The 26,497-nt window shown below is 49.1% G+C and overlaps 1 protein-coding gene across 2 annotated transcripts in view; it reads left to right on the plus strand.

The window, feature by feature from the left end:
- TSPAN15 (tetraspanin 15) overlaps nucleotides 1–26,261 on the plus strand; it is a 54,841-nt gene extending 28,580 nt beyond the window's left edge. For both annotated transcript variants that reach the window (XM_074232430.1, XM_074232431.1), the window contains 6 exons: nucleotides 139–213; nucleotides 10,754–10,849; nucleotides 14,241–14,357; nucleotides 24,080–24,127; nucleotides 25,029–25,145; nucleotides 25,606–26,261. In XM_074232430.1, coding sequence (XP_074088531.1) covers nucleotides 139–213; nucleotides 10,754–10,849; nucleotides 14,241–14,357; nucleotides 24,080–24,127; nucleotides 25,029–25,145; nucleotides 25,606–25,773 — 621 coding nt within the window. In that variant the 3' untranslated portion in view covers nucleotides 25,774–26,261. The remainder of the gene's footprint in view (nucleotides 1–138; nucleotides 214–10,753; nucleotides 10,850–14,240; nucleotides 14,358–24,079; nucleotides 24,128–25,028; nucleotides 25,146–25,605) is intronic.
- Nucleotides 26,262–26,497: the final 236 nt, after the last annotated feature.

Genomic DNA, 26,497 nt, shown 5'->3' on the forward strand with positions numbered 1-26,497 from the left:
CAGGCCTGAGCACTCTGCTTGGAATATGATGTAATTCTAGATAAGGAGCTTCCCTGCTTTGGAGTCTCAGTTACCTCACCTTTAAAATGGGTCTTGGGGTTCTCCATCTCTAAGAGGCAGTTCAATTCCATCCCACAGTTCATGTACATCCTGGGGATCTGCCTCATCATCGAGCTCATCGGGGGTGTGGTGGCTTTAACCTTCAGGAACCAGGTGAGTGTCGAGGATGGGGGATTCTGACTCAGTGGTGCTGGTGACCTGTCTCAGAGACTGCTGCATGCAGAGTCGTGGGGAAGAGGGAAACTGAGGCTCAAGAGCATGACTGGGTAACAAGGTCACCATGGGGTGACCCTTCCCTTTATTTTCTACGCCTTCTTTGGGGAGTCCTTGCTCACTGAAGTAGTATGCATTGTGTTAATTTAACTATTTAATTAGTTAATATAATTACAGATCATGGGAACATAGAGTTAGAGCTGAGAAGGACCATAGAGGAAGGGTCTGTTGGGGCTGACCTCTGTGCAAACCCCAGACCCACATGCTTATCATCTGTTGTTACCATTATCGTCATCATTCTCTGCTTTTATAATCGTTATTAATAATAATTGCTATTGATGATGATGGTGATGATGAAGCTTTCATTGAAGTCTGGTGACTCTTACTGGGTCTGCGCTCTGTAATGATAATAATAATAATAATTAATAACAATAATAATAAATAACGATTTTGATTTCTATGTCCCACTGTTGTCGGCATACGCGACCAGTTTACCAAATGGGATCCGACCCAGTCTTTTGCCGCTATTTAAATCTAGGACTGTGGTCCTTTTACTAATGTGTTTTCATAGTGATTCATGGTTATGATCAATTAATCAGGCCTCAAGTATCACATGCACTACTGTGGAATGGGAATATACAGAGGGGGCTTAGGTGGGGAGGTATTCTTGACTCCATCTTGCAGATGAAGAAAGTAAGGCCTTTAAACACATCCTCTTGGGATGGACCAAAAGCAGGAATTTGATGAAGACCACCCTACCCTTGAAGAAGACCCTCAAGCCAGTTGGCCTTTTGTAAGGGATAATGTTTTTCTTCCCTCCCTCTCTCCCACTTTGACCCCAGGGCTGTAGCTCCTCATTCACTATCCATTTGTCTCCAAAATCAGAACCTTGCCTGAATCTCTCTTCCAAGGACAGACTCAGAGACTTCCTTGATAAAATCAGCTTTTTAATCAGGTTAGGTAATTGAAACCAGGGGAAAGGAGGCTGGTCGTAGGGGAAAATTGAAATCTGTTTGTGTTGGCAGAAAGATCAGCCCCTTTCCTTGGGGTGGAAGGAGGAGGGAAAGGTATAGGGTTCCTGGCTAAGTCACAGACAGAGTCCTGGTTAACCCACCGATGAAGTCCCAGCTGACCCGGCTGCCATCACCCTCTCTGGGCCTCGCCAGGCCTGTTCCTCTCCATTGGCTCTTTGGTTCATTGGGTATCTCTGAGCTTGGGACTGCAGACTTCCCCAGACCCTGCCACAGGGTTAAGATCCCTTGGACTAGACCATCTCTTGGGTCCTTTCTAGCTTGTGGGAGTCAGTGTATCCAAGCCTGCCCACCTGGCATGGCCAGGCAGAGATGTCCATCTGAGATCTGGGAGTTTCTTGGTTCCTGGGGAGGCAGGTGAGGTGGGGCTTCCACAAGTTTCCTGGGGCTCCAAGGGGAGTCATTTCCCTTGCAGACCCCACTGAGAAGACCAGTCTGTCTGGAAACACACCCTTGTCTCTGGGATGCTGGCCATCTCAGGACTGACAGTGGCTTCCGTGACTAAGGCTGGGCTGGGGGAGTGGGGGGTTCTCCGCCTCTGTGGGAAGGAATGGCTAAGCATGGGCTTGGCTCCATGGGGCCTGTTCCCCTGGAGGATGATGGTCTTCATAACAGGGGCCCCACCTTCCCCCAGGCTCAGAACAGGAGCCCAGCCAAGAGGCTGCATTTGGGTATCACAGACCCTTATGTCCTTCAGTCCTACCCAGAGAGACATTTTTTTTTTTTTTTTTTTAGTTTTTGCAAGGCAGTGGGGTTAAGTGGCTTGCCCAAGGCCACACAGTTAGGTCATTATGAAGTGTCTGAGGTTGGATTTGAACTCAGGTACTCCTGACTCCAGGGCCAGTGCTCTATCCACTGTGCCACCTAGCCGCCCCCCAGAGAGACTTCTGATCAGTGTTATTGATGACCAGTCCCGATTCATTAGGTATATTGGGAGCAGCTAGGAAATGGGGCTGGAGTCAGGATGACCTCAGATACTTCCTAGCTCTGTGACTAGTGCCTTACCCACTATCAGCCTCGGTTTTCTCATGTGTAAATGGGAAACATAAAAGCACTGTCCAGAGTTGTGAAGGGTTGTGAAGGTTGCAGCGCCTGCTGCTGTGTACGTGGCTATTAGTATCATTGTCATTGTATAGTGAAATTCAGTATTGTGGTCTCCAATCATGTAGCCCCCCCCCCAAAAAAAAGCTGTCATCCAGCCTGAGCTCCCATACCTCTGGTGATGGGGAGCTCACTACCTTAATGAAGTAGCATCTTCCAGCTCTGATTATTTTTGTGTTAGGAAGTTTGTTGAATCTCATTGCCTGGAACTCCCACCCATTGGTGCCACCTCTGTCTTTTAGGACCGAGCTGAGCCGTCCCCATTCCCACCCCACTTCTCCATGGCAGGGTCCCTTCATCCTTCCTCGGCTTCTCTCGTCCAGCCTGGCCCACTGGGCCCTTGTACTGGGCCCTCTTAGGGCCGGCAGCAGACAGAGCGCTCTAGATGAGGGCCAAGGACAGTGGGGTCATTGTCTCCCTTGTTCTGGATACGATGCAACCCAGGATGGCGGCACAGCTTTTGGCTTGTCTCCCTAAGAAAGCTTTTGGTAGGGATTTCTTCCATTTGTTAATGGTCTCAACTAGCATTTAAGACCCCCTACAATCTGACTCTCCAACCTTGACAGTTTTATTTTACATTTCTCCCCTTCCTGAGGATGCTAGGGAGGTCAGACTTGGAGTTAGAAAGATTTGAGTTCAAATCCTGCCTCAGACGTTTACCTGTTATCTTTGGGGCAAGTTTTTTTTGTTTTTTTTTTAATTTTCCAGGCTTCCATTTCCTCAACTGTAAAGTGCAGGGGTTAGACTCTTAATCTCTTCAGTCCCTCCTGGCCCTAGCTCTGTGCTCCTCTGATCCCCGTGACTGGATTGGGGTCCAGAGCTGGAAGGGAGGGACCCCAGAGGCCACCAAGTCTAGCCCTTGTTTTAGAGATGAGGAACCTTAGGGAGATGTCTCCCTGCTGGGCCCAAGGTCACCTCACCACCTGTAGGGGTGGCATGAGAACCCAGCTCTTCCCTCTCCTGCTCCTGTACCATCCATGCTGCTTCCCTGAGGCAGGTGGTCCCTGTAGAAGGTAAGCTCCTTGAGGGCAGAGATGATTGTTAGTTTTTCCTTTGTATTCCCAGCTGAGGTGCCTGCTCCATTATAGGCATTTTACAAATAGTTGTCAAAGTGAGTTGGATTTGATTGGAGAGCCTCACTAAGTGATAGATGGAGGTTTGAAGCCTTAAAAAATGCCTTACCCCACACAAATGGAATTAGTCCTTGACCACTCGTTTTATACGATAGCCTTTGGGGTAACTTGTCCAACCAGAAGCTCGTTACTGTCCATAACTAACTGTAAGTGCTTATGATGGAATAAATTGTTTTTCTAAAAAAAATGCCTTTGTAGTGATGATGCCTCACACATGAAGATTTATAATTTTCAGGACATTTTCCTGTCCCTGAGCCTGTTACTGGCCCTGTGAGATGAATGGGGCAGTACTGAAGACAGATAGATTAGGAACCTTCAGATTCTGGTCCTTGATTTGGCACAGTTAGGTCTGGTGACTCCCACCTAAGTGGTCGTCCCAGAATCTGCTTCCTAGTGAAATGAGTAAAAGAAGCATTCTTGATGCCAGAGGAGGAAGAGGAGGAGAGGCTGGACATGTGGGGCCTTCATTCCCTGGCCTGGGGCAGCTGGCCTTGCCCAGATGTGCAGCCGCCCCTGGTTTCCCATGGCTTCCAGAAATGCCCCAGCTCCTCTGGGTAATGTTTGACTCCTTCCTCTCCTTCCTGCAAATCAAGATCTTGGCGTGGAGTGGTGGGGGAATGGCGGGGATGGCTGAGATCTCTGGCAGCACTGTTCTTAACTGGTCCAGATGTAATCATAGAAGTCATGGGCTTTAGAGCTGCTGGGGACCCAAGAGACCCGAATTTCACCTCATTTTACATAGGGGAAACTGAGTCATGGGGGAAGATTTTGTTAATGGGAGTGGCAGGATTTGAATCCGGGTCTGCCAACTCCAAGGTCATTTCCATCCATCCCCCTGGGATCCCTTTCATCTCTTCTTGCTCCAGATGCCTGCCCAGCTGCAGGCCAAGGTCTCTGTAAATACAGGTTGGAGTTGGGCCCTTTGGCCTTCCATCCTCATATCATTTCCTTCCTGCCTTTGTTTTTACCCAGAGGGTGAGATGGTGTTTTTTTCTCCTGACTTCCTCCAGGCTAGCTGATGTGTCCTTACAGTCAAGGAGAACCCGGGGCCGGGTTGGGGGGGGTGGTTCTGTCTCCAGAATTCCCAGCCTGACCACAGTCCCATTCTCCTCTAGGTTCTAGTTATGGGAAAGGAACACCTAACTGCTTTTAAGATATTATAAAGGGGCAGCTAGGTGGCATAGTGGATAAAGCACCAGCTCTGGAGTCAGGAGTACCTGGGTTCAAATCCGGTCTCAGACACTTAATAATTAATTACCTAGCTGTGTGGCCTTGGGCGAGCCACTTAACCCCATTTGCTTTGCAAAAACTAAAAAAAAGAAAAGATATTCTAAAGAGCCTGTATCCTATGTACCCCAGCTGAATTACTTTGTGCCTCAGTTTCCTCATCTGTAAAATGGTGTTGGAATAGAAGGTAGTTCTATGATCCTCTGGATTGGCAGATAGGAGCTAGATGTTGCTGGGTCTGTGTCAGTGATATTCAAAAGATTGTGGAGAATGAGAAGGGTACTGCAGGATCGGAAAGAGGAAAATATTGTTTGGTCCTTTTTCTGTCCCGTTTGATTCTTCCTGAGTTTTCTTGGCAAAGATCCTGGAGTGATTTGCCATGTCCTTTTACAGATGAGGAAACTGAGGCAAACAGGATGAAGTGTCTTTCCCAGGGTCACTCAGGAGGAAGTGTCTGAGCCCAGACACTGCTCTATAAAAACAAAATATCCCAGTTTCATAGAGAAGAGAATGACATTAAACTATAGACTTGACTGTGATCCTGGCGAGATGCTAGAGCCCCCTTGTAGAGGGGTGGTGAGTGCATGTATGGAAAAGGCAGCAGTGGTTGCCAGGAGCCACGGGCTTCTTCAGTCTGGCTCCTGCCCCACTAATCTTGCCTTCTTCCTCCAGAGCGCAGAGGGGTGGCAACAACCTGCGTCACCAGTGGAGTAGTTTCCTGTTTTGTTCATGCTAGTCTTGTGGACAAGGCTGACCTTGGGACTGGGCGGTGGTCACAGGCCACCATCGAGCTAGTGGCCGTGGGCTTCCAGGGAGCTTTGTTTGCTCTACTTCATCCACCCTGCTCGAGGGTCGGCTCACCAAGGGCAGGGATTGTGCTGGAGATATAGCGGGGGCTTAGGAAGCGGGTTGATGTTCCCCTCCAAGCATCCGATGCCCTCCCCACCGAGTCACCGGCATTTATTTTGTGTGTGCCTATACACAGACATATTAGGTGAAGGAGGCCCAAGGAGGGCTTGGTGGGCAAGAACTTTGAACAAGAGCAATCCTTGAGGACAGGGACTCGGTGAATTCTTACATTTAGGTTTAAAAAACTATCCCTGGTTGAAAGCAGAGAAGCTGCCATTCTAGTGAAAATGATCTAGGGGTATTAGTGGACTTGAAGATGAACATAAATCCTCGGTGTCACATGGGATGTGGAGAAGCAGCTGGGACGCGTCAAGACGTGACAGCGCCTCTGCCCTCCTTGCTGAGTACAACACGTTGGGGCTGTCCTCTTCAGGCCTGGGCACCGTATTTGAGGAAGAACATTGAAAACCTGGAGCTTTGTCCTGAAGAAGACTGCTGTGTCTTGTGGGCTTGGCCTGGAGGAGAGAAGACTCAGTGGGCCCTGGCTTCCCTCACTGGAGATCAGACCAGGTTTGCTCTGCGGGTGTCTCCGATTGAGGGCAGAACTAAGAACAATGGAGCAGAATTTGCAGGGAGGCCAATTTCAGCCTTTCCGACCGGGGCGGGGGATGGATCGCTTCAGAAGATGGAAGGAACTTCCACAAAGCTTGGGCTCTCATTGCTACATTTGATTACCGGATGGGTATAAGATGGTCTTTGAAGTTTCTTCTAACTCAGAGGGGCTATCATGTGAGGCTTCCTTTCTCTGAACCTCAGTGTCCCTATTTGCAAATTGGGAACCATAATGCCCGTCCTGCCTCCCCAAAGGGTATTTGTGAGGAAAGAATTTAAAATAAACTTTTCTTCTAAACTGTGTGTCCCCTGAGGCCAAGGACCAGCTTATGTAAATATATCTACTCCTGTACCAGGCATGCTGACCTGGACCTCAACAGGCACTTAGGGACTGTTCAGTGGATAACTGAGCAAGTCATATGATCATAGATGTAGAGCCAGGGGCTTCCACATTCTACATGCTTGGAAGTGGAAGCAGACAAGTTAAATGACTTGCCCAGGGTCACACACTAGGAAGTGGTCAGATTTGAACTCAGATCTTGCTGACTCCAGATCCAGCCTTGAATGTCCAACTGTGCAACCTTGCTGTGTAGATGAAGAGTCAGAAGGAGCCTTAGAGACCCCCTTATGTTATGACTAAGGACAATGAGGCCAGGGCGCCACCACCCTTTTCTCTTCCTTGAGAGACAGCAGCTCCACTTGCCCTTTGCGTCCTCCTTCCTGTGAACCTCGTCTCCCCGGGTCATCTGCCAAAGGGGGGGCCTGGGCGTCTCTCTCTCTCTCTTTCTCTCTGCTCTGGCCCCTTCCCGTCGGGGACAGCAGAGCTTGAAGTCATGGTCTGATGATCTGCTTCCTCCAGATGCTGCTGTGGGTGTGGGAGCTGAGGTCACCAAGCTTCCCAGGCTCGAGCCGGCTACCCGCGGCTTGAGAAGAGACCGGTCCGCTACTCTCTTCTACTCCTGCTCCCCCAGTGTCCCTCTTTTCCCGATTTTCTGCTCACTCAGTTCTCCTCCCCATCACCCCGAGAGCAGGGATTCACATTTCTGTGCATTGGAGGAGTTTTGCACCCCAGCTCAGCAGCTGCATGCATGGGCCTCTTTGCTTTTCTGGGCATCAGTTCCTCATGTGAAAATGTAAAAGAAAACAATACATAAACCTCCCATCCAGTGGTGACATCCTGGCTCTATGTTCTAATGACTTCTACTCCTCCCATTTCAGTCTAAGCTCTTCCAGCCGTGTCCTGTTCTGCGTGTTCTAAGGGCCCGCCTGTGCTATTTCTGGTCTGTGTTTTAAGCACCCTTTGGTTATGCTCAGTCATGTCTGTTCTCCCATCACTTTTCAGGGGGAAGGAGTCCTAACTCCACCTCCCAGTTCATATAATCTTAGCACAGCAGATGTATCTCTTGAATCAGTTAATCAATCCATAGTAGATAAGGTGCGACAAACACTTTAATGGAAGGGTCATGGCGGTCGTGGGGTCATTATCTACAAGGAGATGAAGCCATGAATGACGTGATCCTGTGTTTGGCTGACAGTCCATTTCCATCTCTGGGCCAGTGGAGGGGCACACTGTGGACACTTTGAATGGTGAAAAAGCCTGAGACAGAAGGAGAGAGATATTTCTTCTTCTCCTCTCCTACCCCTGCAATATCAGCTGGCAATGTCCTTTCCAACTTCAGAGGTTCAGAAGATCTGGCCCTTCCCTTAGTGAATGTGGCTGTGTCCATTGGAACACAGCGTCTTCATTGGGAGCCAAGACTCATCCAGGACATGCAACTCAGGACTCTTGGAGACCCTGAGTCCAGAGGAGACCCAGAGAGCTCCATCTATGGGGAGCTTAGTGAGGATGGGGGCTTGTAGGAGCTATGCTTAATTACCCTGTGGCCTCTCTCAGGGGCCTAGTGTGGGCAGGATGTGCGGACAGTATCTGAGGCAGGATGTGTCTGTCCGTGCCACACATGTTTAGTAAATGTCTTCTAAAGGCTAATGGAGCCTGGCTGATAATCCACCGGGAGCCCGCCGGTGGGGGCTCATGAGCAGCAGTGCTAATAGACTCCAGCCTCTCAGGGTTAACTTAATTCAAATCGATCAATAAATGCACATAGAATACCTAGTATGTGCCAGATATTAGGCTTACAAGAAGAGACAAAAAAAGAGTCACTCCCATCAAGGAACTTAGAATCTAATGCGTGAACCCCAGGAACCTGAGGGGAAAAGCAGTCAACCACACTCTGGGGACTCCAGCCTCTAAGTTTGAGATAAATTGGGAGATACGACCCCGGGGTGAAAGAAAGAGAGACAAAGGGCACACATACACACACACAAACCTACACACAAATATCCCTGCTGGTCGTTAAGCTCCCACCCCTCAGTCTGTCTCAGACCCCTCAACCACTCTCTCCCCTTTCTGGGGGAAGGGCAGGCTGGCTTTCCTCCTGTACTCCACCTCCTACTCCCACCCTGGCCCGTCGTCCTCATGCTCTTCATTTGGGGTTCAGGCTGGCTCATCCTGTGGTGTTTGTTCTTGGAAATGCTTGGATGCTCTGGTGTCCTGTTGGGGGGTTGATGGGGAGGGAGTGGGGGAGCTGGACCACTGACCAGGGTGTGAGACATTGGAGGAACTGGCAGTAGAAAGGGATCTGAGGTCAAGGCTGAGGACTGGCTCGCCTGGGTGTGTTGGTCAAAGTTCAGCCTGGGCAGTTTGTGAGTTTTCCCCTTATCCTCCATCTGCTCTGCCTCGGGGGAACCAGTTCGGGCAGATGGCCTGGCCCCTAGCCATTCCAAGTCCTGTGGTGTTGCTGGGCATGGCCCTTCCCCACTTCGGTAGCTTGATCAGGAGTTGTGGTTCCTGGAGGAGCAAAGGCCACGTGATGGTCTGGTTCCCTCCCCTTGACTTTGGATCCAGGCTGGTCAGAGGTCAAGGGAAATGTCCACTGGGTTCCTTCTTCTGAGGACCGAGGGTGGAGGAGCCCTGGTTTGGAGCATCTATTTACTGCCTCTGACCCTGGGCGGCTGCTTCAATTCAGCAAACATACCAGGGGTCCCCAGTCTGCCAAAACTCCCAGGTCCGCTGTGGCTATGGGGAACCCCTCTGTAGGGAGCAGTGAGTTTGTGTCTGATAGAAAGAGTAGGCCAGAGACCTCCCAGATGGGGCAAGACCACCAATACAGCTGGGCTCCTTCGATGCTACTGATCATCTCGGAGCTGGGTCTCCTCGCCTTGACAGGCCGGGGAACTAACAGGCCTTGTTCAATACCTAAGATAACAGGATCCAATTACATTGAAATACAGTTGTTGGAATATTAAAAATCAAGTTCATGGACCCCGTAAGCACCCTGGGGTTAGAGTCGCCTACAGGGGGCCGACTCAGTAACCCGTGTTGAAGTGTGCCAGTCGCCGCAAGAGCTTAAGGGACTTGCCTGGAGTCGTGCACTGACTGTGAGAGGAAGGATTCACATCCAGGTCTTCCTGGGAGCGCTCTCCTGCTGCTTCTCCCTAATTGAGATGACCCCGTGAAGAACAGCGCACATCCTGGCCCGGCCGGATGGGAAGTTCCCTTCCTGGGTGAAGCCCATGGGCCCCCGCCGGCTGGAGGCACCTGCCAGGCACGGCGTTGCCCGGGGGGAGGGGCCCCCTCTGGCCTTCGCCCACTGCTCTTCTGTCTGGCTTTTCTTCCTGGATGTGAGGAGGTCCCTTGTTGTGCCCGGCCTCGGCTGTGCCGTGGTCCTCCGTGGCCTGAAAGCTCCTATTGTCCCGGCGGACAGAGCCGCCTGCCCGTTTTTGGGGCCTCGCCCACCCTCGGCTGCTGTGAGGCCCTTTGTGTGCCCACAGCTCGAACACAACAGATGGACTGTGAGGGCGGACAACAGAGCGTGACTCGGTGTGGGACATGAGCCAGACGGCAGGGGCCGGGAGCAGCGGGGTCCGGGAGACGGGCCCGGCTCTTTCCTTGGACGAGTCCTGTCCCCTCCCTGACCACTTGGGTCCCTTCTGGCTCTGGGTCAGGCTCCAGAGCCTTGGATCCTGGAAGCCACCTCCCCCTCCTGGGCCTCTCTATCCTCATCTGTAAAATGGGGAGAATAATACAAAATAACTAGCTCGTCCAGGGCTTTGTAAACTTGAAGAGGCCGTGCAGTTGTGAATTGTGATTCTCATCTCAGTTGGGAATCTGCTGAACTCAGTCCATCTGGATCACCCTGGAGTGTTGGGGGCCAAGGCACGGACCCTGGACTTCAGGCTTCAAAGGATGGGCAGGCCACAAACGTGGCATTCTGTACCTGTGTCCTTGGGCTGAGGCGGGGTGATAGCCTGGGCCCAGCCTGTGCGGCACCCTTCCTCCCGTGACCTTTTTTTCTAACTTACCAAAGTGAGGGGGGTGGGTCCCTCTGCCCCTTCCCCACCTGGCTGAACGAGGCCCAGTGGGAGAAGCTCTTTGGAGAGCGTGGGGTGGGGAGGTGAAGCTATTCGGTGAGCAGGGAGGGGCTGAGACCACATCCCACCTTCTCTGAGTTTCTGTTTTCTGAACAGACCATCGAGTTTCTGAACGACAACATCCGGAGAGGAATTAAGAATTACTATGACGATTTGGACTTCAAAAACATCATGGACTTTGTCCAGGAGCAGGTGAGATGGGGATTTTCCCTTTGAAGTCAAACCTGAAGTGCACTGGGAGGAGGAAGAGGGGCTTCTCTCATCCTCTCTCTTCCACCCTTCTTTTCCCCTCATCCCCTCCCAGACAAGGGACCATTGACTTAGAGGGAGCAGAGGGCCTGGGATCCGGCATCTTCATTTTACAGATGAGAAAACCGAGGCTCCAAAGGGGGTCAGAGGGATGAGGGGGATTCACACAAAGTCCTCGGACCTTGACTCCGCTCTCTGCTGGAGATCAGGTCACCGTGATGGAAAGAGCACAGGATTCAGACTCCAAAGATCTGGGTTCTAATCCTGGCTTGGATGCGTTCTCTCGGGGCTTCCCTGGTCATGGCTTTGTTCACCAGTAAAGTGTAGGGTCCCTAAGGTCCCATCCAGGCCCAGCTGGGACGCTGTGGACTGACCAGGCTGGGTGGAGGCAGCAGTGGCAGCAATAATTATAAGGACCTTTCTATCATGCTTGAAGCTTTGCTGTAGCTCCTGAGCAAATTTTAAGGTTTTAAAAAGTCATTTCCCTTTAACAGACTTATCAGGTAGCTGGGGTGGGAGTTGTGCCTTTGTTATACAGATAGGGAAACTGAGGCTCATGGGAGCAAGGTCATATGGTAAGGGTCAGAACCTGGATTCAGATTTGGGGCTACTGGCCTTGGATATGGCCTTCCCTGGAGGCCCCTGGTAAGCCTGGCCCAGCCTGGGATGGGTGAAAAGCCATTTAAAAGCCTCCTTCCGTAGGGCCAGGCAAATTGCCTAATCAATGTGCGTTGATTGACTGAGTGACCGCTCCATGGCCCACCTGGGCCCAGATACTCCTGGTTGGATCAAGCAGCCAGAAGGGGACTGGGGGGAGTTATTTTGGCCCGTTTTTTCCTGAACACAATTTGGGGGGGGGAGTATCCCTCCTTTGCTTGAAGACCCCCAAGGAGGAGGATCCCACTGGGAATTGTGGCCAACTTAAATTAATCATGGGAACAAACAGGCCGCATCTGATCTCTTGGTTCCTGATGGCCTTTCTGGTCCTCTCCCTGCCCCTAGAGGCTTCTGGTCCCCAAACTCCCCAGCTCCACCTTCCCCTGGGGCCAGGCACTTCCTACACCACCTCTCCTGTGCCCTCCCTGCCCTCAGGGAGCTGGTGAGCACCGATGGTACCAGTGTCCTTGTGTCCTTGTGATGACAGTGGGGCCTGGGCCAAGGTCCTCACTGGTGTTTGATCCCTGGCCTCCAAGGCTCAAACGTCTCAGGGATGAAGCACCGGGGCTAGAGTTGGGAAGAGTTCAAATGCTGCCTCAGACATGTGCAGTTCCTGCACAGGACACTTATCTGCCTCAGTTTCCTCCTCTGTGAAATGGAAGGAATCCCAGCCGCAGCTCCCCTTAACACTCAAGTGAGGTAAACTACGTGAAACACTTTGCAAACCTTAACGCAGATGGGGGGGAGCGGGTCTCCCTTCCATAGTGTGCTCAAAGTCGCTTTCCTCCCTCCAGACCCCCACCCATCCCTGGCTGATGGCCCACCTCCCTCCTGGGCTCCCTGCCTCACTCCAGTGTCTTGGGCAGCAGAGGGGAGGAGGAAGGGGAGGGGAACCAGGAGGAGGAAGAGGAGGGGAGGAGGAGGGGGAGGGGAACGAGGAGGAGGAAGGGGAGGAGGAGGGGAGGAAGGGGAGGAGGAAGGGGAGGAAGAGGAGGGGAGGAAGAGGAGGGAAGGAGGAGGGGGGAGGAGGAGGAGGGGAGGAGGAAGAGGAGGAAGAGGAGGGGAGGGGGAGGGGAGGAGGAGGAAGGGGAGGAAGAGGAGGGGGAGGAAGAGGAGGGGGAGGAGGAGGAAGGGGAGGAAGAGGAGGGGAGGGGGAGGGGAGGAGGAGGGGAGGAGGAAGGGGAGGAGGAGGAGGGGAGGGGAGGAGGAGGAGGAAGGGGAGGAGGATTGGGGAGGAAGAGGAGGGGAGGAAGAGGAGGGGAGGAGGAGGAGGAAGGGGAGGAAGAGGAGGGGAGGAGGAGGAGGAAGGGGAGGAGGAGGGGGAGGAGGAGCAGGTGTCCCCTCACCAGTGGAAGCTTCCAAAAGAAGCAGGAGTTCTTCTTAGCCCCTGGTTCTCTTTCCATCCTCCCCCAGCACCAGTAAAGGTAGCTCCTTGGCCCTCACCCAGGGCCTTGGTGGATGCACCCCCAGGGTCCCAGCACATCAGGAGGTGGAGGGGTCCCACCTCTCCTTCCTCTCGCTGTTTCTCTGTCCTCTGCAGTTTGGCTCCCGATGCCAAGCGTACTCACAACCTCACCAGGAGAAGCCCTGTCATCTCCGGCCCAGAGAGCGGCCCCTTGGAGCCAGTGTTTGCTCGGGGCCTCTGGCCGGGGTCCTGCCCTGGATGCCTGTGGACATCCCCGATGACAGAAAGGTGGAGAGGGCGGCTCTTTAGAATTGAGCTGACCTGCCCTGGACGGGAGTCCTCCATCTCGGAGCTCCCTGGCTCCCCAGCTCCCTCCCATGATTTCTGCAGATACGGGGCCTGCCTGGAAGGCCCCTATGGCTCTCCTAGGGTGGGTCGTGCTTCAGAGCATGCTCCCTTGGCCCAGAGACTCAGTCTCTGGTAGAACAGGGGCTGGGGTTGGTGGGATCACTTTTCCAAGGAGTAAGAGCCCTTGTATTTATTTTTTGACTTACTACCCACAGACTTCAGAACTGCTGTAAGGAGCGCACCACGAAATATGTCCACATTATGATCGCAGAGGCCATGTGGCATGGTGGCCAGGGTCTGCCTGGCACCAGGAAGGCCTGGGTTCAGATCCACCTCTGACACACACTAGCTGTAGGACCCTGGACAGATCCTTCAGCCCCCCAGCTCTCTGGGACTCCACAACACAGAGGGGGCTGGCCAGCATCAGCAGACTTCATTTCTTCACCAGGGAGTTCCCTCGGGCTTGGGTTCAAGGGGATGTCTTTTTTGGCAGCAGGAGGTCTCAAAGGCCATCTCCCAGGTCATTGAGAGGGACTCACTGGAGGGTCCGTGCCTTTCTGGGATGGCCTCACAGGCTTCCAAGGGCTGAAGCCTCTGGGCTGGGCAGAAGAGATGGATCCCTCTTCTTCCTGACACATCTCCAAGAACTTGTCCCCGAAGCTTCTCTGGGCTCACTTGTCCTCTGTTGCTGTCCTGGTTACCTCCAGAATCCGCAGTCCCATCAGGACTGAATTCTCATTTTATAGATGGGGAAACTGAGGCAGGAGATGGCACTCAACTCACTGCCCATGCCTGTCAGAAATGGCTTCCTTCCTTTGCACTCCTCCTTTGGTGGAAGGACTTGGGGGGCCCGGTCTGAGGGCAGCTCCCTGTGTCTGTCCACCCTCTCCTTCTCCTCTCCACTGATTTTTCTTTCTTTTTTAGTTTAAGTGCTGTGGTGGGGAAGACTATAAGGACTGGGCCAACAACCAGTACCACGACTGCAATGCCCCCGGACCCTTGGCTTGCGGGGTGCCGTATACCTGCTGCTTCAGAAATACGGTAAGAGCTGGCGGCAGAGGTGGAGGCTGATGTCACGCCTGGATCAGGGGTCCTTCCTCCTCTGGCGTCTGTAGGTGCGCTTCTGTGGGGTCTGTGAAGGGGGCAAGTGAGAATTCTTGCTCTGCATTGACCTCTGAGAGAAATTGAGTGTGGCGATTGTGAAAGTCGATGGCAAATAGGGTTGGTCCAGGCTCCCCCACACAGCCGGGGCCGGAGAGACAGCAGGAGTTTGGGGTCCTGGTCGCCAGCTGATCCTCACAAACACCTTCAAGGAAGTGCTGAGTGTACTGATCATTCTGCCTTGGTCCAGATGGGGAAACTGAGGTTGAGGAAGTTTAGGGACTTGCCCACGGACATACATATGGCTATGATGTGCCAGCCATGATGTGAAGCCAAATTTCTACCCCTTCCAAGTAAATCACCACTATGACACAGCCCTTCGCGCCTCCCCCCCAAATTACAGCCATGGCAGAGCTCCCTTCGATCTCGTCTCAAGGATTTTCCCCTTTTTGTAAAACTGAAGGACTAGACCAACCTTTTCTGGGGTCATGGTCCCCTTGGGCAGTGACTGGGGATGGGTAGGGAGCCCTTCTCTGATCATGTTTTCAAATGTCTGAAAATAAGATTTCTAATTATATTCAAGTTGAGTTATCAAAGTATTAAACCGGTGAGTTCACGGACTTCCCAGACTGGATGATCTGAGGCCCCTTCTGATTGTGTAGTTTATGATCTCATGGCCTAATGAGGAAGGCGCCTGGGGGCCATGGGCCCTGCTTGAACCCTGCCACTACATACTCAGAGGCAGATTTATCAGCCTTGCATCTTCCGCCTCACAGCTCAGGCCCCTCTGTCGCCAGGATGCCCATCCTCCCAGTCTCCTTGCCTCTTACTGCCGGCCACTGGGCTTTTGTCCAGGTTGGCCCCCCACCACGGCTGCCCCCCACAAGGCTGCCCTCGCGACCCAGGGCTACCGCCCATGGGCCTTCACTTAGGGCTACTACTTATGGGAAGCCTTTTCTGATCCTCAAAGTTTGTCCTAAATAAACTCAGATTATTATTAATCATCTGTTGTATCTCCCCAGTAGACCAGCCGCTCCTTGTGAGCCGGAACTGTGCTCTTTGTGTGCCTAGCATGCAGATGGTAGGAAGGGAGGAATTTTGCATTTGTTAAGTGCCTACTGTATACCAGTCTCTATGTTGAGCATTTTACAATCTTGATCCTACACTTTGATCATCTTGATCCTACACTTTATCCCCCTCGTACAGAAGAGAACACTGAGGTTGAGGGAGTCTGGGAAGAGACAGGATTCTAACCTAGGACTTCCTCAGCCCCGGTCCAGCTCTTGATGTCGCTCACCACCAGTCGCTCTCTCAGCTTAGGTTCTTGGTTCAAGCCTGGGACTTGGAACCCAGCAGACATTCAACCCACGAGAACATTGTTGGGATGCCCACCAAGCCAGAGAGCTGGAAGAGACCCACTAGGAGTGCAGACTCCTTCTCTAGCAGAGAAGGAGCCTGAGGACCAAAAAGGCAGTGACCCTCCTCAGAGCACCCAGTTTTTAGGGCCGCTGCCAGACCTGCTGACGAGGGCCGTGGGCCTCGTCCCCAAGTAGACGCTTCCTCCATCAGTGCAGTGTTTGATGAATATGCTTATTCACCAGATTCCTGTCTAGGAGCAGAGAGCTTAATGGTCATGGAAAATTTCTGTTCCAAGCCTACAGTGCTTTGAAACGTCCCCTGTTCCCGCCTGTTTGCTGCCTGGCGCTGTAAACCATCAGCTGCCGTCCAACAAAGACTGATGGGATTGTAGTTTTTTTTAAAAAAAGGGCAGCCCCTCCATCTTTGCTTGGGGGTGGGGAGGTAGAAGTTAACTTTTGTGGTGATCTGGCCATAGTCCAACAGAAGAGAAAACCGAGGCCCAGAGGGGGAAGGGGCTTGCCCTGCTTGGTGCAGCGGTCCCCACATTTCTGACCACATGCTATCAGTTTAAGATTGAGAGGGACCGTTGGTACCTGGATGGAGGGCTAGGGCTGGACCTGGGAGTTGAAGAAGCCCGGTTGGCTCTGTCTCTGCAACCTCTGATCCTAAGAGAATTATCTGGTCTGCTGAGAAGCAAAGTGACTTGTCTAGGGTCACACAGCCAGTCTGGTGCCCAAGGCAGGGTTCAAACTCAGATCTTCCAGGTGTCAGCTCTGGATGTGCTGTGCTAGGCTGCCTTTCTGCTATTTACTAATTTCTGTGCCTACTGATGGATTACTATGGTCATGTATCACACACCTTAGAAAACACCCCAAAATACAGATTAAAATAGGATGTGATAAAGAGGAAGGAAATCATTTACAATTTCTGTGTTCATGGTGCAGAAGCCCTTTGGGCACTCACTAACTTACAGCTGAATTTTCGGTGAGAGCATCGTGATTGGCTAGGTTGCCTTATTTTTTAGAATCTTGGTTTAACACTTTGCTATGCAGAGACCCAAAAGTCTGAGTCTGGGTATTTTAAGATGGGTTTAATAGTTGTAAGGCTTCAAACCTCACAAACACACACAGAGCCCTAACTAATAATAGTACTAATACTCATTTCTCAGGCCCACCCATCCAGGATGGAGGTTTTTTGGGTAAATTTTAGTCTTCCCAACGACCCTCGCTCTTCCAGTCTCCTTGGATGGTGCGGCCGAAGGGGAGACCCTGCCGCTCAGATGCAGCCGTAGGAGGCACCAGCTGCCCAGATGCTACTCGTTAGACCTGCAAACAAGGCTGGGAAGACAGTAATAGAAGAATAACGAGAATAGCTGAGGCTAAGAGAAGAGTGCGGCCCAGTCAGAGCGAGGACTTGGGTTGGAGGGCGTGCATCAAGTGGCTCCTCAGGAAGTGAGTGCGAGGATGAGCTTATCAGTCAACATGTGTTAAGTGCCTCCTGTATACCAGGCCCTGTGGTAAGCCAAGCAGAGAGAAACTACACATACACAGACCCAGAAAGACACACAAACTACACACACATGCACAGATAGATTATAAACATACCCCCCCATACACAGAGACATAGACACACATACAGAGACATGCACCACACACCACACAAACACACAGGCACTACACACATAACATGTATATGTCACATACACAACACGTCCCTACACACACACACACACACACACACACACACACACACACACACTGGCACCACAGAGACCTGACCGTGCTGTGCTAGTTTCTCCCATGAGGCAGGAGTGAGCAGAGGCGTGCTCAGAGTGGGCGATGAGCAGGGAGGTTTGAGACCTTAAAGTTGGGCGTCGTTGAGAACAAGTCATTGATCCAGATTTCTGAGGGGGCATTTCCACTCAGAAGCAGATTGGGGGAAGATGCCAAGGGTCTCCTACTTACAATCCCAGATTGGTGGAGGCGTTTTCTAACTGGGACCAGAAATCAGTTGAGGGTTTGAATCCGTTTTTGGAATTTCCAGAAAGGTAGATGACCTGGAACCTCAATGGTTTATATGTCTGATGGAAGAACAATGGAAAAATATAGCTATCTGTCATTGCTTCTCTGTGTAGGGTCAGCAGGACCTCTTAGCCTAAGGGATTTCATGTTGGAGTCCCGTCCCATCTCCCTTAACTTCAAAGAATCTATTTGAAAAAAAAATCACAGTTTACCACAAAGAGTAATTATTTTGTTCAGTTCAAATTAAGGGAGCATTTATTAAGCTCCTAGGGGTGAAGGGCCCTGCACCAGGGGCTGGCCAGGCTCCTGGTGAAGACAACAACCCTGTTGGTTGTGATTGAGTCAATGAGAGTATTTGTTAGGGCAAGAGGGACACTCTTTGTGAATGGCAGCTGTCACATTCATGACGGGCACTGCAGATAGACCCCTCCAGTGAGCATAAAGGCGGGCATGACCCCTAAATAATCCAGCTTCTGACAAGAGCCAGGCCTTTCCTAAACAGACACCACAGTTACCACCAAGAAAGGCTTCTTGCTGACAGGAGATGTTAACAAGACCCTCTGCTTTTTCTCTTGGCCCAGGCTGGCCTCCTCATTCTCGTGGGTGGCATTTTTTTGTGATTCTCGAGAGGGTGCTGTGTCTAAAAAAACTCCTCATTCTGATGCTATGACTCCTCTTTTGGCTCATGTTAGGATAAACATGGTTTGACCTAATTAGGCCCAAGCTTTTAGCTGTGACAGGTGAATATTGACTCATGAGATTGATTTTTTCTTTTTAAAAATATTTATATTTGTTACATTAAATATTTCCCAATTACATTTTTAAAAATCTGCTTAACATTTATTTTTTTTAAATTTTGAGTTCTAAATTATCACCTTCCCACCCAGTGAAAAGGCAAGCAATATGTCAATTATACATGTGAAGTCATGCAAAATATAATTCCATATTAACCATGTTGTAAACACACACATTCAGCAAAAAGCACAAATTTGGTGGGGAAAAGTCAGCTTCATCTATCCTTAGAGTTTGGCAGTTCTCTCTCTGGAGAATTAAAATTTTTTTTTTTTTAATTTTGCAAGGCGATGGGGTTTAAGTGGCTTGCCCAAGGTCATGCAGCTAAGGTAATTATTAAGTGTCTGAATTCAGATTTGAACTCTGGTCCTCCTGACTCCAGGGCCGGTGTTGTATTCACTGTGCTACTTAGCTGCCCCTGGGGAATTTTTTAGAAGAAATTTCCTGATCCTTAAAGAATGACTGGAGGATTCAGAAAGGAAGATGGGATGATGGACATTCTAGAGAGAGCCCTGAGGGAGGATGAATGGAAAGAGGGCCAACTCCCCTTGGAATCACAAACTGAGTTTGAGTCCTGGTCCCATCACTGATAGTCCTGGACAAATCACTTCATTTCTCTGAGCCTCAGTTTCCCCCATTCTCCCCCTCCCTTCCTCTCAGGGTTGTTGTCAGGATCACACAGTGAATGAGTTGTTTTTGTCTTTTTCCTCTAGTGCAGGAATTCTTGACTGGGGGTCTGTGACTTTGTTTATAAAAAAAATTTTGATCATGGTAATTTGGTTTTCTTTGAATCCTATGTGTTTTACGCATTTAAGACATAACTCCTAAAGATAAAAGACCCCCAAGTGTTGAGTCCCTTATTTAAGGAAGCAAGGGAGTAAAGCAGTGGGGTCTCCAGGACGTGTTTTGGAATAAGGGAAGACTCAGGCTTGGTGGAGTCTCTGAGTGGGGGGTGGGTGTGCGTTGGAGTTTCCTGGTTCTCCCACTGTCCACGCAGTCACCAAAATTTCCAGTTCTTCTGTAGCTGAAGTTGGGAAGGTCTTGGTTAGAAGGGTTGTGGCGTAGGTGAGCAGGGTCTTCTCATTCTACAAGAAATGACTTTTTACTTTTTTTTTCCCAGTGGGAATGGATGAGGGGGGCAGGAATAGTTCACTTTTTTTTTTGCAAGGCATTGGGGTTAAGTGACTTGTGCAAGGTCACACAGCTAGGTTATTATTAAGTGTCTGAAACCACATTTGAACTCAGGTCCTCCTGACTCCAGGGCCACTGAACTGTACTGTGCCACCTAGCTGCTCCTGTTTACTTTTCTTTTTTAGAAAGATTTTATTTATTTTGAGTTTTACAAATCCCCCCCAATTCTTGCTTCCCCCCCTCCACAGAAGGCATGAAAAGAGTTTTGTAATTGTTTTCAAAAAGTTTTTGAGTCTGCCTTGGCAGGTAGACTCCCAGGTATTTTATTTTGTCTGAGGTTACTTTGAATGGGATTTTTCTTTCTAGCTCTTTCTGCTGTATCTTACTAGTTAGATCCCTGTTTACTTTTAAAAGAAGAGAGAAATGGTAGTTTCCAGATGGGGAACGTGGCATACATTGTCAGAGGAGGTTGGAATATTATTGGTTTTATTTAATTAGTTTGCTTTGTTAGAAGAGATCTCTCAGCAAGCAAGAGTTTTTTTTTGTGAAATTGTGTAATAGGAAAACAAATAAATCAAAGTTAATTAAGGAAGAGACAGGTATAAAGCCCTACCTGTGGGACACCCTGGCCCACTGCGGTGCCTTTGGTAAAGTCATAGAACCTCACAGAAGGAGCTGACTGACACCTTGGGAGGGAGTTTCCTCAGGGTCTCCCCAGAATCAGAGGGACACACATAGAAAGACAGATACAGACACCCAGAGACACACACAGACACATAGACATAGACATACACAGACACACACAGACACATGGACAGACACACGTAGAAATACATACACAGATACACACACATGAAATAAAGGAAAATCTGGTCAAATGGAGTTGACACAGAGACATGAGAATCCCTAGTGGAGAATGACAGAGATGGGAGCAGAGACTGACTCAGCTTGAGGTCACTTACTGACTTTGGCCATCCATAATAAGGAAATGACTGTCAGCTGCAGGAAGACCAAAGATCTTTGAGTAGGGGAAGTTTCTGGTTTCAAATACACAGATCCCCTCTGGAGCTGTGGTTTTGTCTGCCCAGAGAGTAGAAATCCTCCCCCCTCATTGGTGAAGGGTCTATCATTTAGTAGGTTGGTCCCTATGTAGAATATGAACCTAGAGCCTCCACATTCTGCCCACTATCGTGCTGCTTCTGTTCATGTACATTTTGATTTGTTTTGGTTCTTTTTTATGAGAAAGAATGAGCAGTAGAGAGCTGAAGCCAACAGGAGAGAGCAGCCTCCCAGCTCCCCCAGCAGGGACTTTCTGGGGGACGGCAGGCTCTTAATATATATTTACTGACTGACTCTAAACCCTGTGAAGAGAACAGGCCCATGAATCGATCCAGATATCTTTTTATAACCCAAAGACAGTCCCAGCACCAAGAGTTAGAGAAATTCCATTTAAAATCCCTGTTGACAGTAGAATATACTTGGCAGACCACCTGCCAAGGCAAACACAGGGACAGTGTGGATATGATTACAAAATCCTTGTCACACAAATAAAACCAGGTCTAACCAATTGGAAAAAATATTTTTTCAGGTTTTTTTCAGTTTTTTTTTTTTTTGGTAAGGTAATGGGGTTAAGTGGCTTGCCCAAGGCCACACGGCTAGGTAATTATTAAGTGTCTGAGGCCCAGTTGGAAAAACATTAATTGCTTGTGGGTAGGCTGAGTCAGCATAATAAAAATGTCAATTCTACCAAAATTGTTCTACTCATTCAATGCTATACCAATCAGACTACCAAAGAATTATCTTAGAAAGATAGAAAAAATAATAAAATTCATCTGGAAGAGCAAAAGGTCAAGAATATCAAGGGAATCAGGACAATTAGGTGGCACAGTGGCTAGAGCACTGGCCCTGGAGTTAGGAGGACTTGAGTTTAGATCCAACCTAAGACACTTAATAATGGCCTAGCTGTGTGACCTTGGGTAAGTCACTTAACCCCCTTGCTTAAATAAACATTTTAAAAAGATTTAAAAAAGAATATCAAGGGGATCATTGGAAAGAAAAGTGAAGGAAGGCAACTTAGCTGTAATTATCAAGACAATCTGATACTGGATAAGAAATAGAGCAGTGGATTTTAGTGATTAGATAGTCAGTACATGGTAGTAAATGACCATAATAATCTAGCATTTGATAAATCCAAAGATCCAAACTCTTGTGACAAAAACTCATTACTTGACCAAAAAAAACTGTTGGGAAAATTGAAAATATTATGACAGAAACTTAAGTGTAGACATATTTTAAAACAAAATAAGGTCAAAGGCTACAAGATTTAAGTGATACCATGGCACTAGAGAATAGTTTATTGGTCTGATCCCCTGGATAAGGGAAGAATTTAGGACCAAACAAGATATAGAAAGTATTATGAAATGTAAAATGGATAATTTTGATTATAAAATTAAGAAGTTTTCACGCAAACAAAACCAGTACAACCAAAATTAGAAGAAAATCAAATATATAGAGAACTGAATAAAGTCTAGAAGTCATTCTCCAATTGATAGAAGTATCAAAGAATATGAACAGGCAGCTTTCTGACAAATCAAAGTTATCAGCAATGATATGAAAAGTTCCATAAATTCCTATTGATTAGAGAAATACAAATTAAGATGACTCTGAGGTACCACCTCACACTTATCAGTTTGGCTAATGTAACAGAAAAGGAAAATGATAAATGTTGGAGGGGATATGGGAAATCTGGGACACCAATGCATGTTGGTGGAATTGTGAACTGCTCCAACCTTTCTGGAGAGCAATTTGGAACTGCAAACTCTTGGATCTAATACCACTACTAAGTCTGTATCTCAAAGAGATTTTTTTAAAAAGAGAAAAGAAACTGTGCAAAAATATAGCAGCTCTTTTTGTGGTGGCCAAGAATTGGAAAGCAAAAGGATTCTCATCAATTGGGGGATGACTGAACGAGTTGAGGTATATGATTTTAATGTAATATTATTGTTCTACAAGAAATTATGAGCAGGATGATGTCAGAAAGACCTGGGAAGACTTATGAACAGATAGAGAGTGAAGTGAGGAGTGAAGATCAACTATGAGAGACTTAGCTCTATATATAGCAATCATAGACAATCCCAAAGGACTCATGATGAAAAATGCTATCCATTTCTAGAAAAAAGAGCTGAGGGCATCTGAATACTACTCAAAGCACACTATTTTTCTCATTTCTTTTCTTCCTCCCTTCTTCCCTCCCTCTCTCTTTGTTTTGTTTGAGGTCACCCCCCCCCCCCAAATGACTAATATGGAAATATTTTGCATGATTATTTATTTATTTATTTTTATTAAAGATTTTATTTATTTTGAGTTTTACAATTTTTCCCCTCATCTTACTTCCCTTCCCCCACCTACCACAGAAGGCAATTTGCCAGTCTTTACATTGTTTCCATGGAATATGTTGATCCAAATTGAATGTGATGAGAGAGAAATCATATCCTTAAGGAAGAAACATAAAGTATAAGAGAGAGCAAGATCAGACAATAAAATATCTTTTTCCCCTAAATTAAAGGTATTAGTCCTTGGTCTTTGTTCAAACTCCACAGTTCTTTCGCTGGATACAGATAGTATTCTCCATCGCAGACAACCCCAAATTGTCTCTGATTGTTGCACTGATGGAATGGGCAAGTCCATCAAAGTTGGTCATCACCCCCATGTTGCTGTTAGGGTGTACAGTGTTTTCTGGTTCTGCTCATCTCACTCAGCATCAGTTCGTACAAATCCTCCCAGGCTTCCCTGAATTCCCATCCCTCCTGATTTTTGTTTTTGTTTTTTTAGTTTTTGTAAAGCAATGGGGTTAAGTGGCTTGCCCAAGGCCACAACAGCTAGGTAATTATTAAGTGTCTGAGGTCAAATTTGAACTCAGGTCCTCCTGACTCCAGGGCTGGTGCTCTATCCACTGCACCACCTAGCTGTGTGGGAGAAATTTTTTTAAAAAAATTCAAAGATAAGAGACACTAAGTTGGAGGTTTTCATCTTTTGTGAGCTGGGGCCCTTCAGTAAAGATCTTGTCTCCTGGGCCCCTTCTTAGAATCTTGTATTGAAGTGTATAATTTTTTTAAAAAAATTTATTTGAGGTAGTGAATTTGCCCAAGGCCACAAGGTCAGATTTGAACTCAGGTACTCCTGACTCCAGGGCTGGTGCTCTATCCATTGTGCCACCTAGCTGCCCTGAAGTGTATAAAATTTAAAAGTAGAATTATCCATGCTGTTGTGAATGAAGTCAAAATATAATTCAAAAGGTCATGGAGCTCAGGTTAGAACCTTCTGATCTTTCCTTGTTGACTCTGTACTTTTCTGTTTCAGTCCGATGTTATCAACACCATGTGTGGCTACAAAACCATTGACCGGGAGGTGAGTCCTTTGAAGTCATCAGTGCTTCCTTCCCTTTCCCCTAGTGATGATGGGAGCTGTTCAGGCTGGTTCAGAGAGAGCTTTGAATCTGGCCTGGGTCATCTACAGGTTGGGTCCAAGAGTCAGGAGAGACAAATAGAAGGTAAAGGAGGAAGGAAGGGAAGAAAGCCTTTCCAGCCTCCACCATTCACTGCCTCATTGGGTGTCCTGGGAGAACCCTAGGCCTCTGGCCAGATCTTGGGCATCTTGACTGATGTCCCACCTGGAAGGGTCCTTGGATATTTTATTTTAGTTGTGAGTCTGATTGAGGAGTAAGATTTGCAAAGCTCTTGACATACATGATTTTATCCTTCACATCAGCTTTGTGTGGGAGATAGTATCACTATCCCCATTTTATGGGTAAATATTAAACCTGAGAGAGGTTAAAGTGTCTTCCCTAAGGTCACACTAAGCTAAGAAGTGGGATTCAAACTCAGGTCCTCCTGACTCCTGGTTCACTGTGCCCCTTAGAATATCAAAACTAGCAGAGTCCTTAGACTCGAGAATGTCTGAGTTGAGAGGGGTCTGAGAATGGGGGTGTCAGGGCCTAGAATCTAGAATGTCAGACCAGACCAGACACAGCTGGTGGGGGAGTAGGGCCAGGGGTGTGCTTTAGGGACCCTCCTCTTCCAGTGTAGAGTCAGAAGGAGCCCAAGGGAATGAGGCAGATGACCCATTTTCTAATCCCGTTTGCCACACCATCTGCCTATGAGATAGTGGGCCAGGCTCTTCCCTTTTCAGGGATTGGCAGAAGGGGAGGAAAGAGCTTGAGACCTGTGAGGTCTCTGATGTTCTGTGATTCTGTGAGGGCCTTGGCAGGTGTCTTACCTGCCCCCTCCCAACCCATCTTGTTCCTTGGCAGCGCCTGAGCGTCCTGGACGTCATCTACATCCGTGGCTGCACCAATGCCGTGATCATCTGGTTCATGGACAACTACACCATCATGGCGGCTGTGCTGCTGGGCATCCTGCTGCCCCAGGTGAGACGTCCGTCAGCCTGTTGCCCAGAACCTCCTGAGGGAGGCTGGTGGGAGGTGGGACACGTAAGAGCTGGGAGGAGCCTTAGACCAGGGAACAGCAGAACAGACCCCCAGACCTTCCTGGCTTCAGTACTACACCTCTCATTGATGTCCCTGATTAATAGTCGTAATCGCGAGCCTGTACATATAGTCATTAAGATTTGTAAAGCTCCTCACCTCAGCCTGATGATGTCAGCGGCGCTTTTCTTAACACCCGTCCTGCAGGTAAGGGCATTGAGATTGAGAGAGGTGAAAGGGCTTGCCTAGGGTCATACTATTAGTAAGTGGCAGAATCAGAATTTGAACCCAGAGCCTTGGACTTCAAAGCGAAGGGTGGCCTTTCCACTGGGGTAGCAGTTGGGAGGGCGAGTTCCCCCCCCCAACTCCCCTTTTTATCTCCCATCTCTCTTTTCCCCTGCAGTTCCTAGGTGTGCTACTCACTCTTCTCTACATCACGAGGGTGGAAGACATAATCTCTGAGTACTCCTACACCGACGGCCTCCTCAGGGGAGAGAAAAGGGCAGATATGGAGTTTTCGGGAGGCGGCTGCTGCATGTGCTATCCTGGGGAGCATCCTCCGGGCCTGTGACAGACTGACTTCAGACCACCCCAGATGAGGGACTGTGACTGGGACCGAGCTGGACCGGCTGTCCTTCCACAGGATGCCAGCCCAGACCTCCCCTTGGGCTTCTGTCCTTGGTTCCGGCTCCCTCAGCTCATTTGTGGGAGCAGAGGAGGAACCCACAAGCCCATGCCCCTCTTTCCCAGACTTCTCTGGTACTTGAAGTGGATGGAGAAACCCTTTTTCTAACCCAGCCCTCCCCTCCCCCAAAGACCAAGAAAACCCCAGGCCAGAACCCCCATCCTGTTGGCTCACACTGTGCCTGTTGTTTGATAGTGGGGGCTCAACCTCTTCAGGGATAGTAACATAGCCCTAGGGGCAGGTCTGGGGGTCCCAGAATCCTGGAACCTCCCATCCCCCAGCCATGACCCTGTGTTGGGGTTTCATACACCCCCAGGTTCCCTCTCTGCCACAGTCCTTCTGGGAATTCTTTCTCTTCTGGGCCCACTCAATAAGGTCTCATGATCTATTTATCCCAGCTGGGAAGTTCAGGGGCCAAAAAAAAAAAAATTAGAAAGAAAGGAAAAAAGAAAAAAAAAAGAGATTTCTTAGTTAAGCCTGTGATGCTGTGTGTGGGAATAGGCAAGTTTAGCTTGACCCTGAACTGATGCATCAGGGGCTGGTCCTAGGGCATTGAAATGAAATTGTGACTATTTTTGTATTGATTTATAAGGGAGCGGGAGAGGGGTAT

Source organism: Macrotis lagotis, chromosome 4, assembly GCF_037893015.1.
Source record: "Macrotis lagotis isolate mMagLag1 chromosome 4, bilby.v1.9.chrom.fasta, whole genome shotgun sequence".
NCBI classification, from domain to species: Eukaryota; Metazoa; Chordata; class Mammalia; order Peramelemorphia; family Peramelidae; genus Macrotis; species Macrotis lagotis.